This window comes from Pseudophryne corroboree, chromosome 3 (assembly GCF_028390025.1).
Source record: "Pseudophryne corroboree isolate aPseCor3 chromosome 3, aPseCor3.hap2, whole genome shotgun sequence".
Classification (NCBI taxonomy): Eukaryota; Metazoa; Chordata; class Amphibia; order Anura; family Myobatrachidae; genus Pseudophryne; species Pseudophryne corroboree.
This window is the reverse complement of record NC_086446.1, coordinates 801,628,986-801,654,089: the sequence shown is the minus strand read 5'-3', so window position 1 is coordinate 801,654,089 and position 25,104 is coordinate 801,628,986. Positions and strand designations below refer to the sequence as shown.

At 46.7% G+C, this 25,104-nt stretch overlaps 1 protein-coding gene across 1 annotated transcript in view; it reads right to left on the bottom strand.

Annotated features, from left to right (window-relative positions):
* ATRNL1 (attractin like 1) overlaps positions 1-25,104 on the bottom strand; it is a 1,127,078-nt gene that overhangs the window by 191,797 nt on the left and 910,177 nt on the right. The window contains exon 27 of the mRNA XM_063963337.1: positions 11,477-11,584. Within this exon, the coding sequence (XP_063819407.1) occupies positions 11,477-11,584 (108 nt within the window). The remainder of the gene's footprint in view (positions 1-11,476; positions 11,585-25,104) is intronic.

The following is a 25,104-nucleotide window of genomic DNA, read 5'->3' as shown; positions in this document are numbered from 1 at the left end:
TTCATATCATATGCAATATAATGACCAACAGGATAATTTTCATTTAAGAAGATCTAACTATAAAAGACATGAGAATTGGAGGGAGAGAGTGAATGAAACACAGAGGGAATATGAACCAAGGAATAATTCCATACCAGTCATGAGGAATAAATATGAGAACTTGTACCGTGAGGATGAAATACAGTCACCTTTTTTAGATGTAAGACACAGAGCAAGAAGGAGATTTTGACCAATAAAAAACCCCGAACTAAAAAAAGAAAGAGGGGGAAAAGGGGAGGTCAAAAGAGATTAAAACTAAAAGAGAATCCAGTGGCTACCATTATAAGAGAGAAGGAAGCCACTAGGATATTTAATTTAAGTAAAAGAGAACTTACAGAATGTGAATTAATGGTCCTTAAGAAAGGATTAAAATTCTCCCCAACTAGTCAACTTGATCCCTTCGACTTTTATGTAGATTTGAACAAATTTGAGCGAAAACTCACAATAAAAAGATTCTTTGCCAATAAAGAAAATACCAACAGTGATTCAGTGGTTCCCTCTAGTTCAATATTCAAACCAAAATCGACCTTTTTTCCTATACATCAAAGAGGTAGTTTTATTGAATGTTTCAGTAAAGTAGTAAATAAGGAGGTAGAGGCACTCTTACAGAAGAAAAGCAAAAGAAAATGTAACCTCACTAAAAAGGAATTCCAAGCATTGAGTTCCCTTAGGGATGATAAAGATCTTATCATTAAGCCGTCAGATAAGGGTGGAGGGGTGGTCCTAATGGACAAAGAGGCATATATGTTGGAGATTATGAAACAACTAGAAAATGGGGACACTTACAAAAAACTTAAAAGTGACCCCACTCTTAGAATCATGAAGGAATTACAGTTATTCCTGAATGACTCATTGCTAAATGGAGCAATTACGAAGTCTGAATTTGAGTTTATGAATATCAAATCTCCATCAACACCAACTATATATGTCCTCCCAAAAATCCATAAGGACCCCCTCCACCCTCCCGGAAGACCAATTATAGCCGGCATAAATAGTTTAACATCCAATTTATCTGCAGTAATTGATTTTTACCTCCAACCACTAGTGAAAGAAACTAGGGCATTTTTGAAGGACACCAGAGATGTACTTAATATTGTAGAAAAAGTTGATTGGAAGGAAAGTTATTTTTTGATTAGTGGAGATGTGTCCACTTTGTACACAATTATTGACATGGACATTGGTATACGTGCTGTTACATACTTTTTAGAGAAATCTAATTTGTCCCAAGAGATTAAGGAATTTATTTTGAAGGGTATCAAATTTATTTTGAAAAATAATTATTTTTATTTTAATGGTACCTATTATGTCCAGAATGTGGGCACCGCCATGGGCACCAGGTTCGCCCCCAGCTATGCCAATTTATTTATGGCATTCTGGGAAGAATCTGTCATCTGGAAGGATGACCAGCTGGGGGCTGGCCTGGTGACATGGCGGAGGTATATAGATGATGTTCTGTTTATATGGAATAACACGGAAGACAGTCTGATCAATTTTTGCAAGTTCCTGAACAATAATGATGCTAATATCAGATTGACCTTTGCAATCAGTCAGACTGAGATCAATTTCTTAGATCTCTCAATCTATGACCAGAACGGTACATTAAAAACAAAAACCTTTAGGAAAAGCACAGATTCTAATACATACATAGACAGGACAAGTATGCATCATGATAACTGGCTCGATGGGGTTCCTTATGGACAGTTCCTACGCATTAAGAGGAACTGTACGGATAGTGAAGTCTGCACACAACAATTTAACGAAATAGAATCACGATTTGAGGATAAGGGATATGATACAAAGAAAGTGAAAACAGCACGTGAAAAAGCTGAAATGATGGAGAGGAGTCAGTTATTAGACAGTAATCGAATAAAAGAACCACTGAATACCCAACAGTGGGCGTTTTTATGTAATTTTAGCAACCACCATAAAGAAATTGAGTCGGTTTTTAGGAAACACTGGTATATTTTAAAAGAAGACCCTATATTAATTAATCAATTACCGGAAAAACCTTCTTTTATTTACAGACGAGCCAAGACGTTAAAAGATTCATTGGTTCATAGTGCAATAGAGGTTAATAAAAGAACAAGTACGCGGACTCAGGGGTTCCATAGGTGTGGGATATGTGTTATGTGTCGCAATGTGAAAGGGGAGTCCAAAATTAAGGAATTTGAGATTAATGGAATAAAATACCCGATAAGGGACTTCATTACATGCAACACGAAAAATGTAGTCTATGTAATGGAGTGTAAATGTGGGATGTTTTATGTTGGTAAAACTACAAGGAACTTAAAAACACGCCTTGCAGAACACATTTATAATGTAAAAAAAGGGTTAGAGACCCATACTTTCTCTATGCACTTTAAATTAAAACATAACTGTAATCCCAATGAAATTAAATCTTTCTTTGGTATACAGACAATTCAAACAAATTGGAAGGATAGGAACCTTGATTCTAAGCTTGCTAAAACAGAAATGAGGTGGATTTTTAAATTGAAAACTTTGGCCCCAAATGGTTTAAATGGGGAATTTGAAATTAAATGGTTTTTATGAATGTATTTTTTAACAGTATTATATATATTTTTTTTCTTTTTCATGTATTTACGGACTATTTATGGACTCTTTGGGACTTGTTCTATTATTTTGGAATGCACTGCACTTTAAAATTCTTGGAAAATGGACGGAACATAATAGTGACTTTCTTCATTGTATTTCCGCCGGAGAGCTGAAGATTTAACATCCGGTTGTAAAAGGAAAGAACTGGTGGAACGCACAACTCATTCCCGGATACAGTAGGAGACGTGCGGTGGAACGCACGACCCACTTCCGGAATTAGCGCTGAGAAGAAACGTCACTTCCGCCGGAAGTGGAACGGAGCATGTTTTAGCCGCGGATAGCGGAAAACAGATAGGATTACTAACTAAAAACAGGAAGTGATGTTGTTTCTAATAGATGTGGTGCATTTTAATGATGTCATTCAGGGCGTATTGGCGGGAAAATTAAGTCCAATCAGTCCAATGACTCCGTGTCCTCAGTGCAGACAGTGTGTGACTCCGTGTCCTCAGTGCAGACAGTGTGTGACTCCGTGTCCTCAGTGCAGACAGTGTGTGACTCCGTGTCCTCAGTGCAGACAGTGGGCCTCATTCAGACCTGATCGCTCGCTAGCTATTTTTTGCAGCGCTGTGATCAGATTTTTCCTTTGTAAGTGTGCGAACGCATGTGCAGCCGAGCACTGCAAAAAAGTTTTGTGCAGGTTCTGAGTTGCCCAGAACTTACTCAGCCGCTGCGATCACTTCAGCCTATCCGGGCCCGGAATTGACATCAGACACCCGCCCTGCAAACGCTAGGACACGCCTGTGTTTTTCCAAACACTCCCAGAAAACGGTCAGTTGACACCCACAAACGCCTTCTTCCTGTCAATCTCCTTGCGATCGGCTGTGCGAATGGATTCTTCGTTAAATCCAACGCTAAGCAACGATCCGCTTGGTACCTGTATGACGTGCCTGCGCATTGCAGTGCATATGCATGCGCAGTTCTGACCTGATCGCAGCGCATTTCAGGGTCTTAATACTAGTGGCAATCAGCAACCAATCATACAATGCTAGTGGCAGTCAGCAACCAATCATACAATGCTAGTGGCAGTCAGCAACCAATCATACAATGCTAGTGGCAGTCAGCAACCAATCATACAATGCCAGTGGTAGTCAGCAACCAATCATACAATGCTAGTGGCAGTCATCAACCAATCATACAATGCTAGTGGCAATCAGCAACCAATCATACAATGCTAGTGGCAGTCTGCAACCAACCATACAATGCTAGTAGCAGTCTGCAACCGATCATACAATGCTAGTGGCAGTCTGCAACCAATCCTACAATGCAAGTGGCAGCCTGCAACCAATCACACAATGCTAGTGGCAGCCTGCAACCAATCATACAATGCTAGTGGCAGTCTGTAACCAATCATACAATGCTAGTGGCAATCAGCAACCAATCATACAATGCTAGTGGCAGTCAGCAACCGCAACCAATCCTACAATGCTAGTGGCAGTCAGCAACCAATCCTACAATGCTAGTGGCAGTCATCAACCAATCATACAATGCTAGTGGCAGTCAGCAACCCATCCTACAATACGGGTGGCAGTCTACAACTAATCATACAATGCTAGTGGCAGCCTGCAACCAATCATACAATGCTAGTGGCAGTCAGCAACCAATCCTACAATGCTAGTGGCAGTCAGCAACCAATCCTACAATGCTAGTGGCAGCCTGCAACCAATCATACAATGCTATTGGCAACCTGCAACCAATCATACAATGCTAGTGGCAACCTGCAACCAATCAAACAATGCTAGTGGCAGTCTGCAACCAATCCTACAATGCTAGTGGCAGCCAGCAACTAATCATACAATGCTAGTGGCAGTCAGCAACCAATCATACAATGTTAATGACAGCCTGCAACCAATCCTACAATGCTAGTGGCAACCTGCAACCAATCATACAATGCTAGTGGCAGCCTGCAACCAATCATACAATGCTAGTGGCAGTCAGCAACCAATCATACAATGCTAGTGGCAGCCTGCAACCAATCATACAATGCTAGTGGCAACCTGCAACCAATCATACAATGCTTGTGGCAATCAGCAACCAATCTAGAAGACAATATAGGTGATACTTTGCATGCCGAACGTCGCGAGGCCTATTTATTAACATTATTTTTACTAAAATAATGTGAAAAGGGGGGTTTTCTGCTTTCACACCCATATCACATTATTTTAGTATCACCTGAATGTAGTAACGGGCATTTGGAGCAGATTTAATGAAAAACTGCTCCAAACCCTTTAATTCACTTTTTTTTAGTAACCCACATCGCATTCCCCATACTTATAATGGGAATTGCAATCTGACCAGATTTACTAAAAAAAAAATGTGAAAAAATACAGCAGTGTGCCCTGTGATAATCTCAGCTCAGGCTGGTGAGTTCTCAGGGCACACTGTGATAGGCAGGCATTTGCCCAGCTTCCTCTGCCCCTGGCCAATGGACACACAAGCTGATCAAAGTGTTATAAAAATAAAAAAAATAAAAGTAAAAAACCCCAAAAACCATACTCACCTGTCCAGGGAGCCGGTGTCCGCTGCTCCGGTGAGCGCTGTCGGGTGCTGGGACCCCCATGTGCTGAGTTGTGTCCACGGTACAGCACCGGCGGTCACCGTAGCGCACAGGATCCGGCGCCCGGCAGCCCAGCAGAAGCAGCACGGACCGGCTCCCTGGACAGGTGAGTATATTATCCTACTGGGGGGTGGGGGGGTCCGCGGTGCGTAGGGGTAGTCGCGACGGGGAAGTCGACCGGGCGGCATCGGTAGCGGCGATGTTGGCGGGGGCGGCGCATGCGCAGCAGGACATCGGGGTATTTATTCCGAAAAATACCTCGATGATGCTGTGACCACAAGCTCTGTCCCTGCACGCGATAATTGATTCAGCCCTGCGATGTAATCAGTTATCGCAGCGAGAGTTTGGGCGATTTTGTCACATGACACCCGCATCCAAGATGTGGATGGTGATACATAGGCCCCTAAGAATGATACCTGGCCTAGAGAATAATACAGAAGAGGCCCTGTACAGTCACTACACACATACACACATGTTCTAGTTACAAGTTACTGATTGTAGTAATAAAACCATGGGCACACAGGGGAGCGAGGCTGGGAAATCCCCCAGAATCAGAGCGGGCGATGACTCGCGTTATACAGTACGAGCAGCTGTCTGCCGCCGTGTTTATTTACACAGCCCCGTCCATTATCACTGAGAGCTGCGTCATCTGTTCAGCAGACACGACCATCACACAGGCCTTATTGTGTGTCCACGTAGCGGACACCGGGGAGGACACGTCTCTGTGAGGAAGCGGTCACTTTCTCTGTTACCGCGGCCTGCGTGGGCCCTATAGCAGCGCTTCTCTGACATGACACGGCCTATACAGTGCTGCGGGTTTCTTATACAGTATATGGAGCAAAATCAGCGCTGAGAAATCCGGCACACGTTACGCTCATATCTACTGATAAGATTTTAAAAAGTTGCAATAGTTACAGATGGTGGCGGCATACTGTAAACACTGCTTGTTGTATGCACTTGTATTGCACGCCCAGATGCTGTATAATACGTCCCGCGGTGTGCGTCACTGCCCCTGCTCTGTACATAAACCTTCTGTGTTATATCAGAGAGTCACACCCCGACAGCCTTTCCTCCACTCAGTTGTGAGGTGTGTAAGGAGGCAATGCAACACACATGTGATCGCAGCACATCTGATTACTGCACATGCTCCGTCATTATCCAGAGCGAGAAAGTAGTTTAGCTGCTAATGGGACTACAACTCCCAGCATGTTTGGTGAGCTTGCGTTTCTCGTTGCTGAGGGCAACGACAAACGTTACAGTGTAGGTGGGTGGAAGTGGTGTCCTTGTATCACTCTGGATTACCAGATCAGAGATCACTGTCTCAGGAATAAGATTGGGGCTGACGCAATAAAATGTTAGCGGACATATTTTCTAGAATACTTTTCTTTGGCTAAATTGAATTATTAAATATTTATTGATATAGCGCCAACATATTCTGCAGAGTTGTACAACCAGGGAGAGCACATTGATCTGACAGTGACTGACAAATAACCAACCAACACAGAGGTTCCGGCCGCTGCGGTCACACCACCTGGAATAGCGACACAAATTCCACAGAGGCTCATTTACAGAGCGCAACACAACCCAAAGCCTCTTACTGGTTGTGCGACATTCCATGTAGTGGTTTGAAGCCGATGGTTTTACCATCGATGAGGGAGGTCTGATGGCGCACATCAGTGGCGGTGGAGGCCCGATGCTGTAGGAGTGCCCTTGCGCAGTGGCCAACCATTGATGGCGTGTGTCTTGCTGGACACCTCTAATGTAATGAAAGTGGTGATTGGACGTTCCAGTTTTGCGCCTTGTGGAGGTACTGCCACCTTTCTGGGAATCGCAGTGCCCTTCCTGTGGGGCATCTTCAGAGGGCGCAGAGCAGGTGGCACCTTGGTCTGCGCTGGGCGACCTCTGTGCGTCAGGCGTGCTCGGTAACGGAGACACACAGAGCGCAGTGACTAACATTTCCGTGCACAAGCCGGGGATACTTTCCTGCTGTATTATAGATCTCTAATTAGTGCACGTCACCGTGTAAAAGTGTAAATCAAATATATTCTGCAGCACAGAGCTCCAATTAATGTAATTATGGTCTGACGATCGATCAGTTGTTATTGCTGATCGATGCTGTGACCATAATGACACTAATTGGAGAGAGTGGCTATAGTAGATGTCACTATGTGTGGGCAGCGCTCTGACTGTGACACTAATAATATAACGAGTTGTGTCACGCGGGCTGGGGCGTGCGGTAGAGTGGGATCGAGCTGTCCATTCGCCTACAGGTCACTTCGCACCTCGCTGGAGGAAAGTGGACACCTCAGCCCTCACTAATGCCATGTACAATATAATCACTTTTATTACCATTATTTTATCTCCTGACAAGTTCTTACTGCTATTTGCTGATATTAATACTAAGTGGGCTTAATTCAGACCTGATCGCAGCAGCAAAATCTTTCTCTAATGGGCAAAACCATGTGCACTGCAGGGGAGGCAGATGTAACATGTGCAGAGAGAGTTAGATTTGGGTGGGGTATATTGTTTCTGTGCAGGGTAAATACTGGCTGCTTTATTTTGACACTACAATTAACAGCAGATATCAGATTGAACACCCCCCACCCAAATCTACCTCTCTCTGCACATGTTACATCTGCCCCACCTGCAGTGCACATAGTTTAGCCCATTAGAGAACAATTTTGCTGCTGCGATCAGGTCTGAATTAGGCCCTAAGGGGGTCATTCTGACCCGTTCGCTCGCTGCGTTTTAACGCAGAAGAGCGAACGGGTCCCTACTGCGCCGGCGCATGCTAGACGGCCGAAGGCCGTAGCAGGTATACGATCGCCTCTGCCTGATTGACAGGCAGAGGCGATCGCTGGGCGGGAGGGGGCGGAACGGCGGCGTTTGGCCGCCGTTTCGTGGGTTTGGTCCGGCCAACGCAGGCGTGGCCGGACCGAACAGGGGGCGTGCCGCAGCGGCTGCGTGACGTCACACGCAGCCGCTGCGGGCCGGGGAGCGATGAGTAGCTCCCGGCCAGTGCGCTAAAGCTGCGCTGGCCGGGAGCTACTCTTGTAGTGCAAAGGCATCGCCGCTGTGCGAGTCCTTTGCACTTCTGCGAGGGGGGGCCAGCGCTGACATTCGGGGCGGACTAGCCCTGCGCTGGGCGTCCCCCCGCATGTCAGGGAAGAAGATCGTAGCTGTGCTAAATTTAGCACAGCTACGATCAACTCGGAATGACCCCCTAAGTTAGATCAGAAAGCTGATCAGATGTTCAATGAATTCCCGACCGGGCCTGTAATCCGAGAGAGTGACCCCACAGATAGTGCAGGATACACATAAGAATCGGATAGGTCTCTGTAGCGAATCACAAAGTTCCCTTAAATGAAATAAAGAATGTTCTGTGCTACAACCTACCCCAGGGAACCCTACAGGAATACTAAGCAGTCATATATCGGGGCACCCCACTGACCAGGTATAAGGGAGGACTGAGCATGACTTGTGGGGAGCCGGCTTTGGCTGAGACTCTGCAGACCACTGGTGATTAGCGACCTGTCCCGCGCTGTGATAAACAATAAACTCAGCAAGACGGATGACGCTAAGGAATGCGCTCAGTGTCTGTTCCTGCAGGGGACCCTGGGGGGCCGCGCCTGAATTCCAGGTACCACCGTCTCCATCACCAGTGCCTCATTCATCTGTCCGTCGCTGCGTCTTAGGTACAGGTAACAGCAGAACATGCACATAATTAGGGTATATGGGGATCCGGTCATTTTGTCAACAATTAACTTGTCAACGTTCAGAATGTTGACACCACATTGTTGACATAGGGTCTAATTCATGTTTGTACGCAATGGCCGATGTTCACGCAACGGAGTGATGATCGGCAGACTGCGCGTGCTGCGATCGCTCTGTGCATGTGTCAAAGTGCCGCTGCGATTCCGCTCACGCAGAGGATTTCAGAGAGAAGTGGAGGGAAGTGCTGGCGGGGACTGGTTGGTATTGCTGTGTACAGGCTGGAGGTGGTTACAGGGACTGGTTGGTATTGCTGTGTACAGGCTGGGGGTGGTTACAGGGACTGGTTGGTATTGCTGTGTCCAGGCTGGAGGCGGTTACAGGGACTGGTTGGTATTGCTGTGTCTAGGCTGGAGGTGGTTACAGGGACTGGTTGGTATTGCTATGTACAGGCTGGAGGTGGTTACAGGAACTGGTTGGTATTGCTGTGTCCAGGCTGGAGGTGGTTACAGGGACTGGTTGCTATAGCTGTGTCTAGGCTGGAGGTGGTTACAGGGACTGGTTGGTATTGCTGTGTCCAGGCTGGAGGTGTTTACAGGGACTGACTGGTATTGCTGTGTCCAGGCTGGAGGTGGTTATAGGGACTGGTTGGTATTGCTGTGTTCAGGCTGGAGGTGGTTATAGGGACTGGTTGGTATTGCTGTGTCCAGTCTGGAGGTGTTTACAGGGACTGGTTGGTATTGCTGTGTCTAGGCTGGAGGTGTTTACAGGGACTGGTTGGCATTGCTGTGTCCAGGCTGGAGGTGTTTACAGGGACAGGTTGGTATTGCTGTGTACAGGCTGGAGGTGGTTACAGGGACTGGTTAATATTGCCGTGTCCAGGCTGGAGGTGGTTACAGGGACTGGTTGGTATTGCTGTGTACAGGCTGGAGGTGATTACAGGGACTGGTTGGTATTGCTGTGTCCAGGCTGGAGGTGGTTACAGGGACTGGTTGGTATTGCTGTGTCCAGGCTGTAGGTGTTTACAGGGACAGGTTGGTATTGCTGTGTACAGGCTGGAGGTGGTTACAGGGACTGGTTAATATTGCTGTGTCCAGGCTGGAGGTGGTTACAGGGACTGGTTGGTATTGCTGTGTACAGGCTGGAGGTGATTACAGGGACTGGTTGGTATTGCTGTGTCCAGGCTGGAGGTGGTTACAGGGACTGGTTGGTATTGCTGTGTCGAGGCAGGAGGTGGTTACAGGGACTGGTTGGTATTGCTGTGTCTAGGCTGGAAGTGTTTACAGGGACTGGTTGGTATTGCTGTGTCGAGGCTGGAGGTGGTTACAGGGACTGGTTGGTATTGCTGTGTCTAGGCTGGAGGTGGTTACAGGGACTGGTTGGTATTGCTGTGTCTAGGCTGGAAGTGTTTACAGGGACTGGTTGGTATTGCTGTGTCTAGGCTGGAAGTGTTTACAGGGACTGGTTGGTATTGCTGTGTCTAGGCTGGAGGTGGTTACAGGGACTGGTTGGTATTGCTGTGTCCAGGCTGGAGGTGGTTACAGCGACTGGTTGGTATTGCTGTGTCGAGGCTGGAGGTGGTTACAGGGACTGGTTGGTATTGCTGTGTCCAGGCTGGAGGTGGTTACAGGGACTGGTTGGTATTGCTGTGTCTAGGCTGGAGGTGGTTACAGGGACTGGTTGGTATTGCTGTGTCTAGGCTAGAGGTGGTTACAGGGACTGGTTGGTATTGCAGTGTCGAGGCTGGAGGTGGTTACAGGGACTGGTTGGTATTGCTGTGTCCAGGCTGGAGGTGGTTACAGGGACTGGTTGGTATTGCTGTGTCCAGGCTGGAGGTGGTTACAGGGACTGGTTGGTATTGCTGTGTCTAGGCTGGAGGTGGTTACAGAGACTGGTTGGTATTGCTATGTACAGGCTGGAGGTGGTTACAGGGACTGGTTGGTATTGCTGTGTCTAGGCTGGAGGGCTGTACAGTAAGGAGCACACAGCACAATACTCGCCGCTGTCTGATCTCTCTCTGCAGATGACGGTAAGGAAAGCATTTCATGCGCTGCTGCACCCCTGTAACACTGTGTAAGCCAATCTTCAGCCCTTCTCCTCCATTAAGACGGCTGGATAGTCACTAGCACGGCCATTAGCCACAAACATCACTTTCCCAGACCCCTAAATGCTGAGAGCGCAGTGACGTGCGGAGCCCACTACTCCCCTCCACTCAGAACACACGCAGTAAGTGGCCCTCCAGCTGCTGTGGGACTACACATACCAGCATGCCTTGACAGTTTTAGCATACCCTGCTCTAGGGGCACACACTTTGGGGTGAGGACTGTACCATTGATACCCATATCACCAAGAACTTGCGACCTCACAGACGTGTGTGAGGCATTCTGTACCTCATGCCTCCTGGTTCCTAGTACATTCTCATGAATCCAGGTGCAGCCCACAAGCAGCTGCAAACAAACTTTCACCATTGTAAAATGACTTTACTCAGCAGCAAAACTTTGTGAAACATATAATTGTGTGACTGAGATTCAGGACGTGTGAGGCCACGTGGCTCCTTACCTCCGCAGGTCCCCGCACCAACTCCGTCTGCTCAGCTCCCACCTCCAGCGTCACATCTACGGAGGCGAAGGGTCGGCTCGCCATCTGCTGACGCTCTCGCATGAGTTGCTGTGGAGAGGATAGATGATCTATTAGAATTCACATAAATCTGTGTGCAGGCCTCAGACCCGTCCCGGGATTTGGGACAGTCCTGTTTTAAGTGAATAAAGAAAACATTTTAGATTTCATTTGAAGCTTACCATCATATAACAAGGGCATGGAACTATTAGATATGGCGTCACATGCACAGAAATGGAACAAGAAGCATGAAAATAACGCACTGTGCGTGTACACAATAAAATATGTAGAATCCTATTGGGACAGTGGGAAAATTCATGTGGATGGAGTGGCTGTCACTTCCCTGGAAGCAGCAGTGACAGTGCTGTATAGTGACGCAGCAGGAGGCGTCTATTACACGCAGGCGCTTACTGCTGCAGTAGTGATCCCACCTGTGTCCGAAGACGCAGCATCAGATCACTCAGTCACCATTGGGCGGCCGTCCATCGCAGAGGCCAGGAAATCTCAATACTACGACGGAGATCCCTGGCCTCCACCCACCCCATAAATAAAGGCGACACTCCTGTTTTCACAAATGGAGGCCATGGCCGTCCCTCCCCGTTTCCCCAGCAGCAGAAGTCTGTCAATCACTGCCGTCCTGCGCAAGTACGTAGTACCGATTATCTGTACTATGCGGTGCAGGAAGGAACTCAAACCACATCTGACTAAGACCCACTGATATATATCCCCGAGTACCTTGGCCCTCATTCCGAGTTGATCGGTCGCAAGGCGATTTTAGCAGAGTTACACACGCTAAGCCTACGCCTACTGGGAGTGTATCTTAGCTTCTTAAAATTGCGACCGATGTATTCGCAATATTGCGATTACAAACTACTTAGCAGTTTTAGAGTAGCTCCAGACTTACTCTGCCTGTGCGATCAGTTCAGTGCTTGTCCTTGCTGGTTTGACGTCACAAACACACCCAGCGTTCGCTCAGACACTCCCCCGTTTCTCCAGCCACTCCTGCGTTTTTTCCGGAAACGGTAGCGTTTTCATCCACACGCCCTTAAAACGCTGTGTTTCCGCCCAGTAACACCCATTTCCTGTCAATCACATTACGATCGCCGGAGCGATGAAAAAGCCGTGAGTAAAAATACTTTCTTCATTGTTAAATTACTTGGCGCAGTCGCAGTGCGAATATTGCGCATGCGTACTCAGCGGATTTTCATTGCGATGCGATGAAAAATACCGAGCGAACGACTCGGAATGAGGGCCCTTATTCTACTCAGCATGTGCTACAAATGCTCAGAGGGTTTGCAGCCCTAATATGTGTCGCTGTGACAGGCTGTGAGGTCATAGCGTGATTGTAAATGTGTCATCACGGAGTGATACCGTTATTGTAAATGTGTGGCTGCGGGGTGATACCGTAATTGTAAATGTGTGGCTGCGGGGTGATACCGTTATTGTAAATGTGTGGCTGCGGGGTGATACAGTTAATGTAAATGTGTGGCTGCGGGGTGATACTGTTATTGTAAATGTGTGGCTGCGGGGTGATACCGTTAGTGTAAATGTGTGGCTGTGGGGTGATACTGTTAGTGTAAATGTGTGGCTGCGGGGTGATACCGTTAGTGTAAATGTGTGGCTGTGGGGTGATACTGTTAGTGTAAATGTGTGGCTGCGGGGTGATACCGTTACTGTAAATGTGTGGCTAAGGGGTGATACTGTTATTGTAAATGTGTGGCTGCGGGGTGATACTGTTATTGTAAATGTGTGGCTGCGGGGTGATACCGTTATTGTAAATGTGGGGCTGCGGGGTGATACAGTTAATGTAAATGTGTGGCTAAGGGGTGATACTGTTAGTGTAAATATGCGGCTGCGGGGTGATACAGTTACTGTAAATGTGTGGCTGCGGGGTGATACCGTTATTGTAAATGTGTGGTGCGGGGTGATACTGTTATTGTAAATGTGTGGCTGCGGGGTGATACCGTTACTGTAAATGTGTGGCTGCAGGGTGATACCGTTATTGTAAATGTGTGGCTGCGGGGTGATACTGTTATTGTAAATGTGTGGCTGCGGGGTGATACCGTTAGTGTAAATGTGTGGCTGCGGGGTGATACTGTTATTGTAAATGTGTGGCTGCGGGGTGATACCGTAATTGTAAATGTGTGGCTGCGGGGTGATACCGTTACTGTAAATGTGTGGCTGCGGGGTGATACCGTTATTGTAAATGTGTGGCTGTGGGGTGATACCGTTAGTGTAAATGTGTGGCTGCGGGGTGATACCGTTAGTGTAAATGTGTGGCTGCGGGGTGATACCGTAATTGTAAATGTGTGGCTGCGGGGTGATACCGTAATTGTAAATGTGTGTCTGCGGGGTGATACCGTAATTGTAAATGTGTGGCTGCGGGGTGATACCGTAATTGTAAATGTGTGGCTGCGGGGTGATACCGTAATTGTAAATGTGTGACTGCGGGGTGATACAGTTAATGTAAATGTGTGGCTGCGGGGTGATACCGTTATTGTAAATGTGTGGCTGCGGGGTGATACCGTTATTGTAAATGTGTGGCTAAGGGGTGATACCGTTAGTGTAAATGTGTGGCTGCGGGGTGATACCGTTACTGTAAATGTGTGGCTGCGGGGTGATACCGTTATTGTAAATGTGTGGCTGCGGGGTGATACCGTTATTGTAAATGTGCGGCTGCGGGGTGATACCGTTATTGTAAATGTGTGGCTGCGGGGTGATACCGTTACTGTAAATGTGTGGCTGCGGGGTGATACCGTTAGTGTAAATGTGTGGCTGCGGGGTGATACCGTTATTGTAAATGTGTGGCTGCGGGGTGATACCGTTATTGTAAATGTGTTACTGCGGGGTGATACCGTTATTGTAAATGTGTGGCTGCGGGGTGATACCGTTATTGTAAATGTGTTACTGCGGGGTGATACCGTTATTGTAAATGTGTGGCTGCGGGGTGATACTGTTATTGTAAATGTGTGGCTGCGGGGTGATACCGTTACTGTAAATGTGCGGCTGCGGGGTGATACCGTTATTGTAAATGTGTGGCTGCGGGGTGATACCGTTAGTGTAAATGTGTGGCTGCGGGGTGATACCGTTATTGTAAATGTGTGGCTGCGGGGTGATACCGTTATTGTAAATGTGTGGCTGCGGGGTGATACCGTTATTGTAAATGTGTGGCTGCGGGGTGATACCGTTATTGTACATGTGTGGCTACGGGGTGATGCCGTTATTGTAAATGTGTGGCTGCGGGGTGATACCGTTATTGTAAATGTGTGGCTGCGGGGTGATACCGTTAGTGTAAATGTGTGGCTGCGGGGTGATACCGTTAGTGTAAATGTGTGGCTGCGGGGTGATACCGTTATTGTAAATGTGTGGCTGCGGGGTGATACCGTTAGTGTAAATGTGTGGCTGCGGGGTGATACCGTTAGTGTAAATGTGTGGCTGCGGGGTGATACCGTTATTGTAAATGTGTGGCTGCGGGGTGATACCGTTAGTGTAAATGTGTGGCTGCGGGGTGATACCGTTATTGTAAATGTGTGGCTACGGGGTGATGCCGTTATTGTACATGTGTGGCTGCGGGGTGATACCGTTATTGTACATGTGTGGCTGCGGGGTGATACCGTTATTGTAAATGTGTGGCTGCGGGGTGATACCGTTATTGTAAATGTGTGGCTACGGGGTGATACCGTTATTGTAAATGTGTGGCTACGGGGTGATACCGTTATTGTAAATGTGTGGCTGCGGGGTGATACCGTTATTGTAAATGTGTGGCTGCGGGGTGATACAGTTACTGTAAATGTGTGGCTGCGGGGTGATACAGTTATTGTAAATGTGTGGCTACGGGGTGATGCCGTTATTGTAAATGTGTGGCTACAGGGTGATACCATTAGTGTAAATGTGTGGCTACGGGGTGATACCGTTATAGTAAATGTGTGGCTGCGGGGTGATACCATTAGTGTAAATGTGTGGCTACGGGGTGATACCGTTATAGTAAATGTGTGGTTGCAGGGTGATACCGTTATTGTAAATGTGTGGTCACGGGGTGATACCGTTATAGTAAATGTGTGGTAGCAGGGTGATACAGTTATTGTAAATGTGTGGCTGCAGGGTGATACCGTTATTGTAAATGTGTGGCTGTGGGGTGATACCGTTATTGTAAATGTGGGGCTGCGGGGTGATACCGTTATTGTAAATGTGTGGCTGCGGGGTGATACCGTTATTGTAAATGTGTTGGCGTGGGGTGATACCGTTATTGTAAATGTGTGGCTGCGGGGTGATAACGTTATTGTAAATGTGTGGCTCCGGGGTGATACCGTTATAGTAAATGTGTGGTCACGGGGTGATACCGTTATAGTAAATGTGTGGTAGCAGGGTGATACAGTTATTGTAAATGTGTGGCTGCAGGGTGATACCGTTATTGTAAATGTGTGGCTGTGGGGTGATACCGTTATTGTAAATGTGGGGCTGCGGGGTGATACCGTTATTGTAAATGTGTGGCTGCGGGGTGATACCGTTATTGTAAATGTGTTGGCGTGGGGTGATACCGTTATTGTATATGTGTGGCTGAGGCGCGATACCGTTATTGTAAATGTGTGGCTGCGTGGCGATACCGTTATAGTAAATGTGTAGCTGCGGGGTGATACCGTTATTGTAAATGTGTGGCTGTGGGGTGATACCATTATTGTAAATGTGTGGTAGCAGAGTGATACAGTTACTGTAAATGTGTGGCTACGGGGTGACACCGTTATTGTAAATGTGTGGCTGCGGGGTGATACCGTTATTGTAAATGTGTGGCGCGGGGTGATACAGTTATTGTAAATGTGTGGCTGCGGGGTGTTACAGTTATTGTAAATGTGTGGCTGCGGGGTGATACCGTTATTGTAAATGTGTGGCTGCGGGGTGATACCGTTATTGTACATGTGTGGCTACGGGGTGATGCCGTTATTGTACATGTGTGGCTGCGGGGCAATACCGTTATTGTAAATGTGTGGCTGCGGGGTGATACCGTTATTGTAAATGTGTGGCGCGGGGTGATACAGTTATTGTAAATGTGTGGCTGCGGGGTGTTACAGTTATTGTAAATGTGTGGCTGCGGGGCGATACCGTTATTGTAAATGTGTGGCTGCGGGGCGATACCGTTATTGTAAATGTGTAGCTGCGGGGTGATACCGTTAGTGTAAATGTGTGGCTGCGGGGTTATACCGTTATTGTAAATGTGTGGCTGCGGGGTGATACCGTTAGTGTAAATGTGTGGCTGCGGGGTTATACCGTTATTGTAAATGTGTAACTTCGGGGTGATACCGTTATTGCAAAAGTGTGGCTGCGGGGTGATACCGTTATTGTAAATGTGTGGCAGCGGGGTGATACAGTTATTGTAAATGTGTGGCTGCGGGGTGATACAGTTAATGTAAAAGTGTGGCTGCGGGGTGATTCCGTTATTGTAAATGTGTGGCAGCGGGGTGATACCGTTATTGTAAATGTGTGGCTACGGGGTGACACCGTTATTGTAAATATGCGGCTGCGGGGTGATACAGTTATTGTAAATGTGTGGCTGCGGGGTGATACCGTTATTGTAAATGTGTGGCTGTGGGGTGATACCGTTATTGTAAATATGCGGCTGTGGGGTGATACAGTTATTGTAAATGTGTGGCTACGGGGTGTCACTGTTATTGTAAATGTGTGGCTGCGAGGTGATACCGTTATTGTAAATGTGTGGCGGCGGGGTGATACCGTTATTGTAAATGTGTGGTTGCAGGGTGATACCGTTATTGTAAATGTGTGGCTGCGGGGTGAAACCGTTATTGTAAATGTGTGGCTGCGGGGTGATACCGTTAGTGTAAATGTGTGGTGCGGGGTGATACAGTTATTGTAAATGTGTGACTGCGGGGTGATACAGTTAATGTAAATGTGTGGCTGCGGGGTGATACCGTTAGTGTAAATGTGTGGCTGCGGGGTGATACAGTTATTGTAAATGTGTGGCTACGGGGTGATACCGTTATTGTAAATGTGCGGCTGCAGGGTGATACCGTTATTGTAAATGTGTGGCTGCGGGGTGATACAGTTATTGTAAATGTGTGGCTGCGGGGTGATACAATTATTGTAAATGTGTGGCTGCGGGGTGATACTGTTATTGTAAATGTGTGGCTGCAGGGTGATACCGTTATTGTAAATGTGTGGCTACGGGGTGACACCGTTATTGTAAATATGCGGCTGCGGGGTGATACAGTTATTGTAAATGTGTGGCTGCGGGGTGATACCGTTATTGTAAATGTGTGGCTGCGGGGTGATACCATTATTGTAAATATGCGGCTGCGGGGTGATAGTTATTGTAAATGTGTGGCTACGGGGTGTCACTGGTATTGTAAATGTGTGGCAGCGGGGTGATACCGTTATTGTAAATGTGTGGTTGCAGGGTGATACCGTTATTGTAAATGTGTGGCTGCGGGGCCATACCGTTATTGTAAATGTGTGGCTGCTGGCTGATACCGTTATTGTAAATGTGTGGTTGCAGGGTGATACCGTTATTGTAAATGTGTGGCTGCGGGGTGATACTGTTATTATAAATGTGTGGCTGCGGGGTGATACTGTTATTGTAAATGTGTGGCTGCTGGCTGATACCGTTATTGTAAATGTGTGGTGCGGGGTGATACAGTTATTGTAAATGTGTGGCTGCGGGGTGATAACATTAGTGTAAATGTGTGGCTGCGGGGTGATACAGTTATTGTAAATGTGTGGCTAGAGGGATGATACCGTTATTGTAAATGTGTGGCTGCGGGGTGATACTGTTATTGTAAATGTGTGGCTGCGGGGTGATACAGTTATTGTAAATGTGTGGCTGCGGGGTGATACTGTTATTGTAAATGTGTGGCTGCGGGGTGATACAGTTATTGTAAATGTGTGGCTAGAGGGATGATACCGTTATTGTAAATGTGTGGCTGCGGGGTGATACTGTTATTGTAAATGTGTGGCTGCGGGGTGATACAGCTATTGTAAATGTGTGGCTGTGGGGTGATACCGTTATTGTAAATGTGTGGCTGCGGGGTGATACAGTTATTGTAAATGTGTGGCTGCGGGGTGATACTGTTATTGTAAATGTGTGGTGCGGGGTGATAGTTATTGTAAATGTGTGGCTACGGGGTGACACCGTTATTGTAAATGTGTGGCTACGGGGTGACACCGTTATTGTAAATGTGTGGCTGCGGGGTGATACAGTTATTGTAAATGTGTGGCGGCGGGGTGATACCGTTATTGTAAATGTGTGGTTGCAGGGTGATACCGTTATTGTAAATGTGTGGCTGTGGGGTGATACCGTTCTTATAAATGTGTGGCTGTGGGGTGATACAGTTATTTTAAATGTGTGGCTTTGGGGTGACACCGTTATTGTAAATGTGTGGCTGCGGGGTGATACTGTTACTGTAAATGTGTGGCTGCGGGGTGATACCGTTAGTGTAAATGTGTGGTTGCGGGGTGATACAGTTATTGTAAATGTGTGGCTGCGGGGTGATACAGTTATTGTAAATGTGTGGCTGTGGGGTGATACCGTTATTGTAAATGTGTGGCTGCGGGGTGATACTGTTATTGTAAATGTGTGGCTGTGGGGTAATACCGTTACTGTAAATGTGTGGCTGCGGGGTGATACAGTTATTGTAAATGTGTGGCTGCGGGGTGATACCGTTAGTGTAAATGTGTGGCTGCGGGGTGATACTACTGTAAATGTGTGGCTGCGGGGTGATACCGTTAGCGTAAATGTGTGGCTGCGGGGTGATAACGTTATTGTAAATGTGTGGCTGCGGGGTGATACAGTTATTGTAAATGTGTGGCTGCGGGGTGATAAAGTTATTGTAAATGTGTGGCTGCGGGGTGATACCGTTATTGTAAATGTGTGGCTGCGGGGTGATACAGTTAATGTAAATGTGGGGCTGCGGGGTGATACCGTTAGTGTAAATGTGTGGCTGCGGGGTGATACTGTTATTGTAAATGTGTGGCTGCGGGGTGATACAGTTAATGTAAATGTGGGGCTGCGGGGTGATACCGTTAGTGTAAATGTGTGGCTGCGGGGTGATACCGTTATTGTAAATGTGTGGCTGCGGGGTGATACAGTTATTGTAAATGTGTGGCAGCGGGTGATACAGTTATTGTAAATGTGTGGTGCGGGGTGATACTGTTATTGTAAATGTGTGGCTGCGGGGTGATACTGTTATTGTAAATGTGTGGCTGCGGGGTGATACTGTTATTGTAAATGTGTGGCTGCGGGGTGATACCGTTAGTGTAAATGTGTGGCTGCGGGGTGATACTGTTAGTGTAAATATGCGGCTGCGGGGTGATACTGTTATTGTAAATGTGTGGCTGCGGGGTGATACCGTTATTGTAAATGTGTGGCTGCGGGGTGATACTGTTATTGTAAATGTGTGGCAGCGGGTGATAGAGTTATTGTAAATGTGTGGTGCGGGGTGATACTGTTATTGTAAATGTGTGGCTGCGGGGTGATACTGTTATTGTAAATGTGTGGCTGCGGGGTGATACTGTTATTGTAAATGTGTGGCTGCGGGGTGATACGGTTATTGTAAATGTGGGGCTGCGGGGTGATACAGTTTCTGTAAATGTGTGGCTGCGGGGTGATACCGTTATTGTAAATGTGTGGCTGCGGGGTGATACCGTTACTGTAAATGTGTGGCTGCGGGGTGATACTGTTATTGTAAATGTGTGGCAGCGGGTGATAGAGTTATTGTAAATGTGTGGTGCGGGGTGATACTGTTATTGTAAATGTGTGGCTGCGGGGTGATACTGTTATTGTAAATGTGTGGCTGCGGGGTGATACTGTTATTGTAAATGTGTGGCTGCGGGGTGATACGGTTATTGTAAATGTGGGGCTGTGGGGTAATACCGTTACTGTAAATGTGTGGCTGCGGGGTGATACAGTTATTGTAAATGTGTGGCTGCGGGGTGATACCGTTAGTGTAAATGTGTGGCTGCGGGGTGATACTACTGTAAATGTGTGGCTGCGGGGTGATACCGTTAGCGTAAATGTGTGGCTGCGGGGTGATACCGTTATTGTAAATGTGTGGCTGCGGGGTGATACCGTTATTGTAAATGTGTGGCTGCGGGGTGATACCGTTACTGTAAATGTGTGGCTGCGGGGTGATACTGTTACTGTAAATGTGTGGCAGCGGGTGATACAGTTATTGTAAATGTGTGGTTGTGGGGTGATACAGTTATTGTAAATGTGTGTCTGCGGGGGTGATAACATTAGTGTAAATGTGTGGTGCGGGGTGATACCGTTATTGTAAATGTGTGGCTGCGGGGTGATACTGTTATTGTAAATGTGTGGCTGCGGGGTGATACAGTTATTGTAAATGTGTGGTGCGGGGTGATACCGTTATTGTAAATGTGTGGTTGTGGGGTGATACAGTTATTGTAAATGTGTGGCTGCGGGGTGATACAGTTATTGTAAATGTGTGGCTGCGGGGTGATACAGTTATTGTAAATGTGTGGTTGTGGGGTGATACAGTTATTGTAAATGTGTGTCTGCGGGGGTGATAACATTAGTGTAAATGTGTGGTGCGGGGTGATACCGTTATTGTAAATGTGTGGCTGCGGGGTGATACTGTTATTGTAAATGTGTGGTTGTGGGGTGATACAGTTATTGTAAATGTGTGGTTGTGGGGTGATACAGTTATTGTAAATGTGTGGCTGCGGGGTGATACCGTTATTGTAAATGTGTGGCTGCGGGGTGATACCGTTACTGTAAATGTGTGGCTGCGGGGTGATACTGTTACTGTAAATGTGTGGCAGCGGGTGATACAGTTATTGTAAATGTGTGGTTGTGGGGTGATACAGTTATTGTAAATGTGTGGCTGCGGGGTGATACAGTTATTGTAAATGTGTGGCTGCGGGGTGATACAGTTATTGTAAATGTGTGGTTGTGGGGTGATACAGTTATTGTAAATGTGTGGCTGCGGGGTGATACCGTTATTGTAAATGTGTGGCTGCGGGGTGATACTGTTATTGTAAATGTGTGGCTGCGGGGTGATACAGTTAATGTAAATGTGGGGCTGCGGGGTGATACCGATAGTGTAAATGTGTGGCTGCGGGGTGATACCGTTATTGTAAATGTGTGGCTGCGGGGTGATACAGTTATTGTAAATGTGTGGCTGCGGGGTGATACAGTTAATGTAAATGTGGGGCTGCGGGGTGATACCGTTAGTGTAAATGTGTGGCTGCGGGGTGATACTGTTATTGTAAATGTGTGGCAGCGGGTGATACAGTTATTGTAAATGTGTGGTGCGGGGTGATACTGTTATTGTAAATGTGTGGCTGCGGGGTGATACTGTTATTGTAAATGTGTGGCTGCGGGGTGATACTGTTATTGTAAATGTGTGGCTGCGGGGTGATACCGTTAGTGTAAATGTGTGGCTGCGGGGTGATACTGTTAGTGTAAATATGCGGCTGCGGGGTGATACAGTTTCTGTAAATGTGTGGCTGCGGGGTGATACCGTTATTGTAAATGTGTGGCTGCGGGGTGATACCGTTACTGTAAATGTGTGGCTGCGGGGTGATACTGTTATTGTAAATGTGTGGCAGCGGGTGATAGAGTTATTGTAAATGTGTGGTGCGGGGTGATACTGTTATTGTAAATGTGTGGCTGCGGGGTGATACTGTTATTGTAAATGTGTGGCTGCGGGGTGATACTGTTATTGTAAATGTGTGGCTGCGGGGTGATACTGTTATTGTAAATGTGTGGCTGCGGGGTGATACTGTTAGTGTAAATATGCGGCTGCGGGGTGATACTGTTATTGTAAATGTGTGGCAGCGGGTGATAGAGTTATTGTAAATGTGTGGTGCGGGGTGATACTGTTATTGTAAATGTGTGGCTGCGGGGTGATACCGTTATTGTAAATGTGTGGCTGCAGGGTGATACTGTTAGTGTAAATGTGTGGCTGCGGGGTGATACCGTTATTGTAAATGTGTGGCTGCGGGGTGATACTGTTAGTGTAAATGTGTGGCTGCGGGGTGATACCGTTAGTGTAAATGTGTGGCTGCGGGGTGATACCGTTAGTGTAAATGTGTGGCTGCGGGGTGATACTGTTATTGTAAATGTGTGGCTGCGGGGTGATACCGTTATTGTAAATGTGTGGCTGCGGGGTGATACCGTTATTGTAAATGTGTGGCTGCGGGGTGATACCGTTATTGTAAATGTGTGGCTGCAGGGTGATAGAGTTATTGTAAATGTGTGGCTGCGGGGTGATACCGTTATTGTAAATGTGTGGCTGCGGGGTGATACCGTTATTGTAAATGTGTGGCTGCGGGGTGATACCGTTATTGTAAATGTGTGGTGCGGGGTGATACAGTTATTGTAAATGTGTGGCTGCGGGGTGATACTGTTATTGTAAATGTGTGGCTGCGGGGTGATACGGTTATTGTAAATGTGGGGCTGCGGGGTGATACTGTTATTGTAAATGTGGGGCTGCGGGGTGATACAGTTATTGTAAATGTGTGGCTGCGGGGTGATACCGTTAGTGTAAATGTGTGGCTGCGGGGTGATACAGTTAGTGTAAATGTGTGGCTGCAGGGTGATACCGTTATTGTAAATGTGTGGCTGCGGGGTGATACAGTTATTGTAAATGTGTGGCTGCGGGGTGATACTGTTATTGTAAATGTGTGGCTGCGGGGTGATACAGTTAATGTAAATGTGGGGCTGCAGGGTGATACAGTTATTGTAAATGTGTGGCTGCGGGGTGATAACGTTATTGTAAATGTGTGGCTGCGGGGTGATACCGTTACTGTAAATGTGCGGCTGCGGGGTGATACAGTTATTGTAAATGTGTGGCTGCGGGGTGATACTGTTATTGTAAATGTGTGGCTGCGGGGTGATACTGTTATTGTAAATGTGTGGCTGCGGGGTGATACTGTTATTGTAAATGTGTGGCTGCGGGGTGATACTGTTATTGTAAATGTGTGGCTGCGGGGTGATACTGTTATTGTAAATGTGTGGCTGCGGGGTGATACAGTTATTGTAAATGTGTGGCTGCGGGGTGATACTGTTATTGTAAATGTGTGGCTGCGGGGTGATACCGTTAGTGTAAATGTGTGGCTGCGGGGTGATACCGTTAGTGTAAATGTGTGGCTGCGGGGTGATACTGTTATTGTAAATGTGTGGCTGCGGGGTGATACCGTTACTGGAAATGTGTGGCAGCGGGTGATACAGTTATTGTAAATGTGTGGCTGCGGGGTGATACTGTTATTGTAAATGTGTGGCTGCGGGGTGATACCGTTAGTGTAAATGTGTGGCTGCGGGGTGATACTGTTAGTGTAAATATGCGGCTGCGGGGTGATACTGTTATTGTAAATGTGTGTCTGCGGGGTGATACCGTTAGTGTAAATGTGTGGCTGCGGGGTGATACTGTTAGTGTAAATATGCGGCTGCGGGGTGATACTGTTATTGTAAATGTGTGGCTGCGGGGTGATACAGTTATTGTAAATGTGTGGCTGCAGGGTGATACAGTTACTGTAAATGTGTGGCTGCGGGGTGATACCGTTATTGTAAATGTGTGGCTGCGGGGTGATACCGTTACTGTAAATGAGTAGATAAAGACAACCTTTCTGTCAAACTTGACAGGTACCACACCCCCTTGCTCCTAGGCTCCACCCCCTTTTAATATTAAATGATAGTGTTTTATATCACTTTAATATTAAATTTTATATAAATTTATAGTGTTCGATATTAAACCGTATTAAAAATTTTCGCGTAACACCAGTCGCAGAGTGTCACGTAACACCAGTCGCAGAATGTCACGCAACGCAGCGCGTCAAATCAGGCGGATGAAAGATGCATATTACACAGTGTTAAAACCAGGTAGTTTTAGCGGCATTGATAAATATTATGGGTCGGTTAAAAATAAATTTAAAAGATCCGACGTAAGAAAGTGGTTACAAGAACAAGACGCATACACGCTGCACAAGCCAGCAAGAAAAAACTATAAAAGGAACATGATTTGTGTATCGGGTATAAACCAACAGTGGCAATGCGATTTGGTCTCGCTGATAGATTTGTCAAAATACAACGATGGCGTTAAATACATATTAACAATCATCGATATATTCAGTAAGAGGGTGTGGGGTGAAAGTCTGACCGCTAAGAATGCAGCAACGGTCGCTAATGCTTTTGAAAAAATATTCCAGCGCGGCGATGTGCCGATGAAGCTACAAACCGATAATGGTAAAGAGTTTCTAAACAGAAACCTAAAAAAGGTGTTAGAAAAATACGGTATAAATCATTTCACGACCAATAACGATGTGAAAGCGGCTGTTATAGAGCGCTTCAATAGGACTTTAAAAACACGCATGTGGCGCTATTTCACGGCAAAGAATACCTACAGATATATAGACGTTTTACAAGACTTCATACGCAGCTATAATAACACATACCATAGAACGATTAAGTGCGCTCCAAACGATGTGAATGACTCTAACGCATTGAGTGTCTTCAAAACGACCTACGGTGATTACTTTAGAAGTAAGAAAGCCCCAGTTTGTTTAGGAATCGGTGACCACGTCCGTATTTCTAAATATAAGGACAT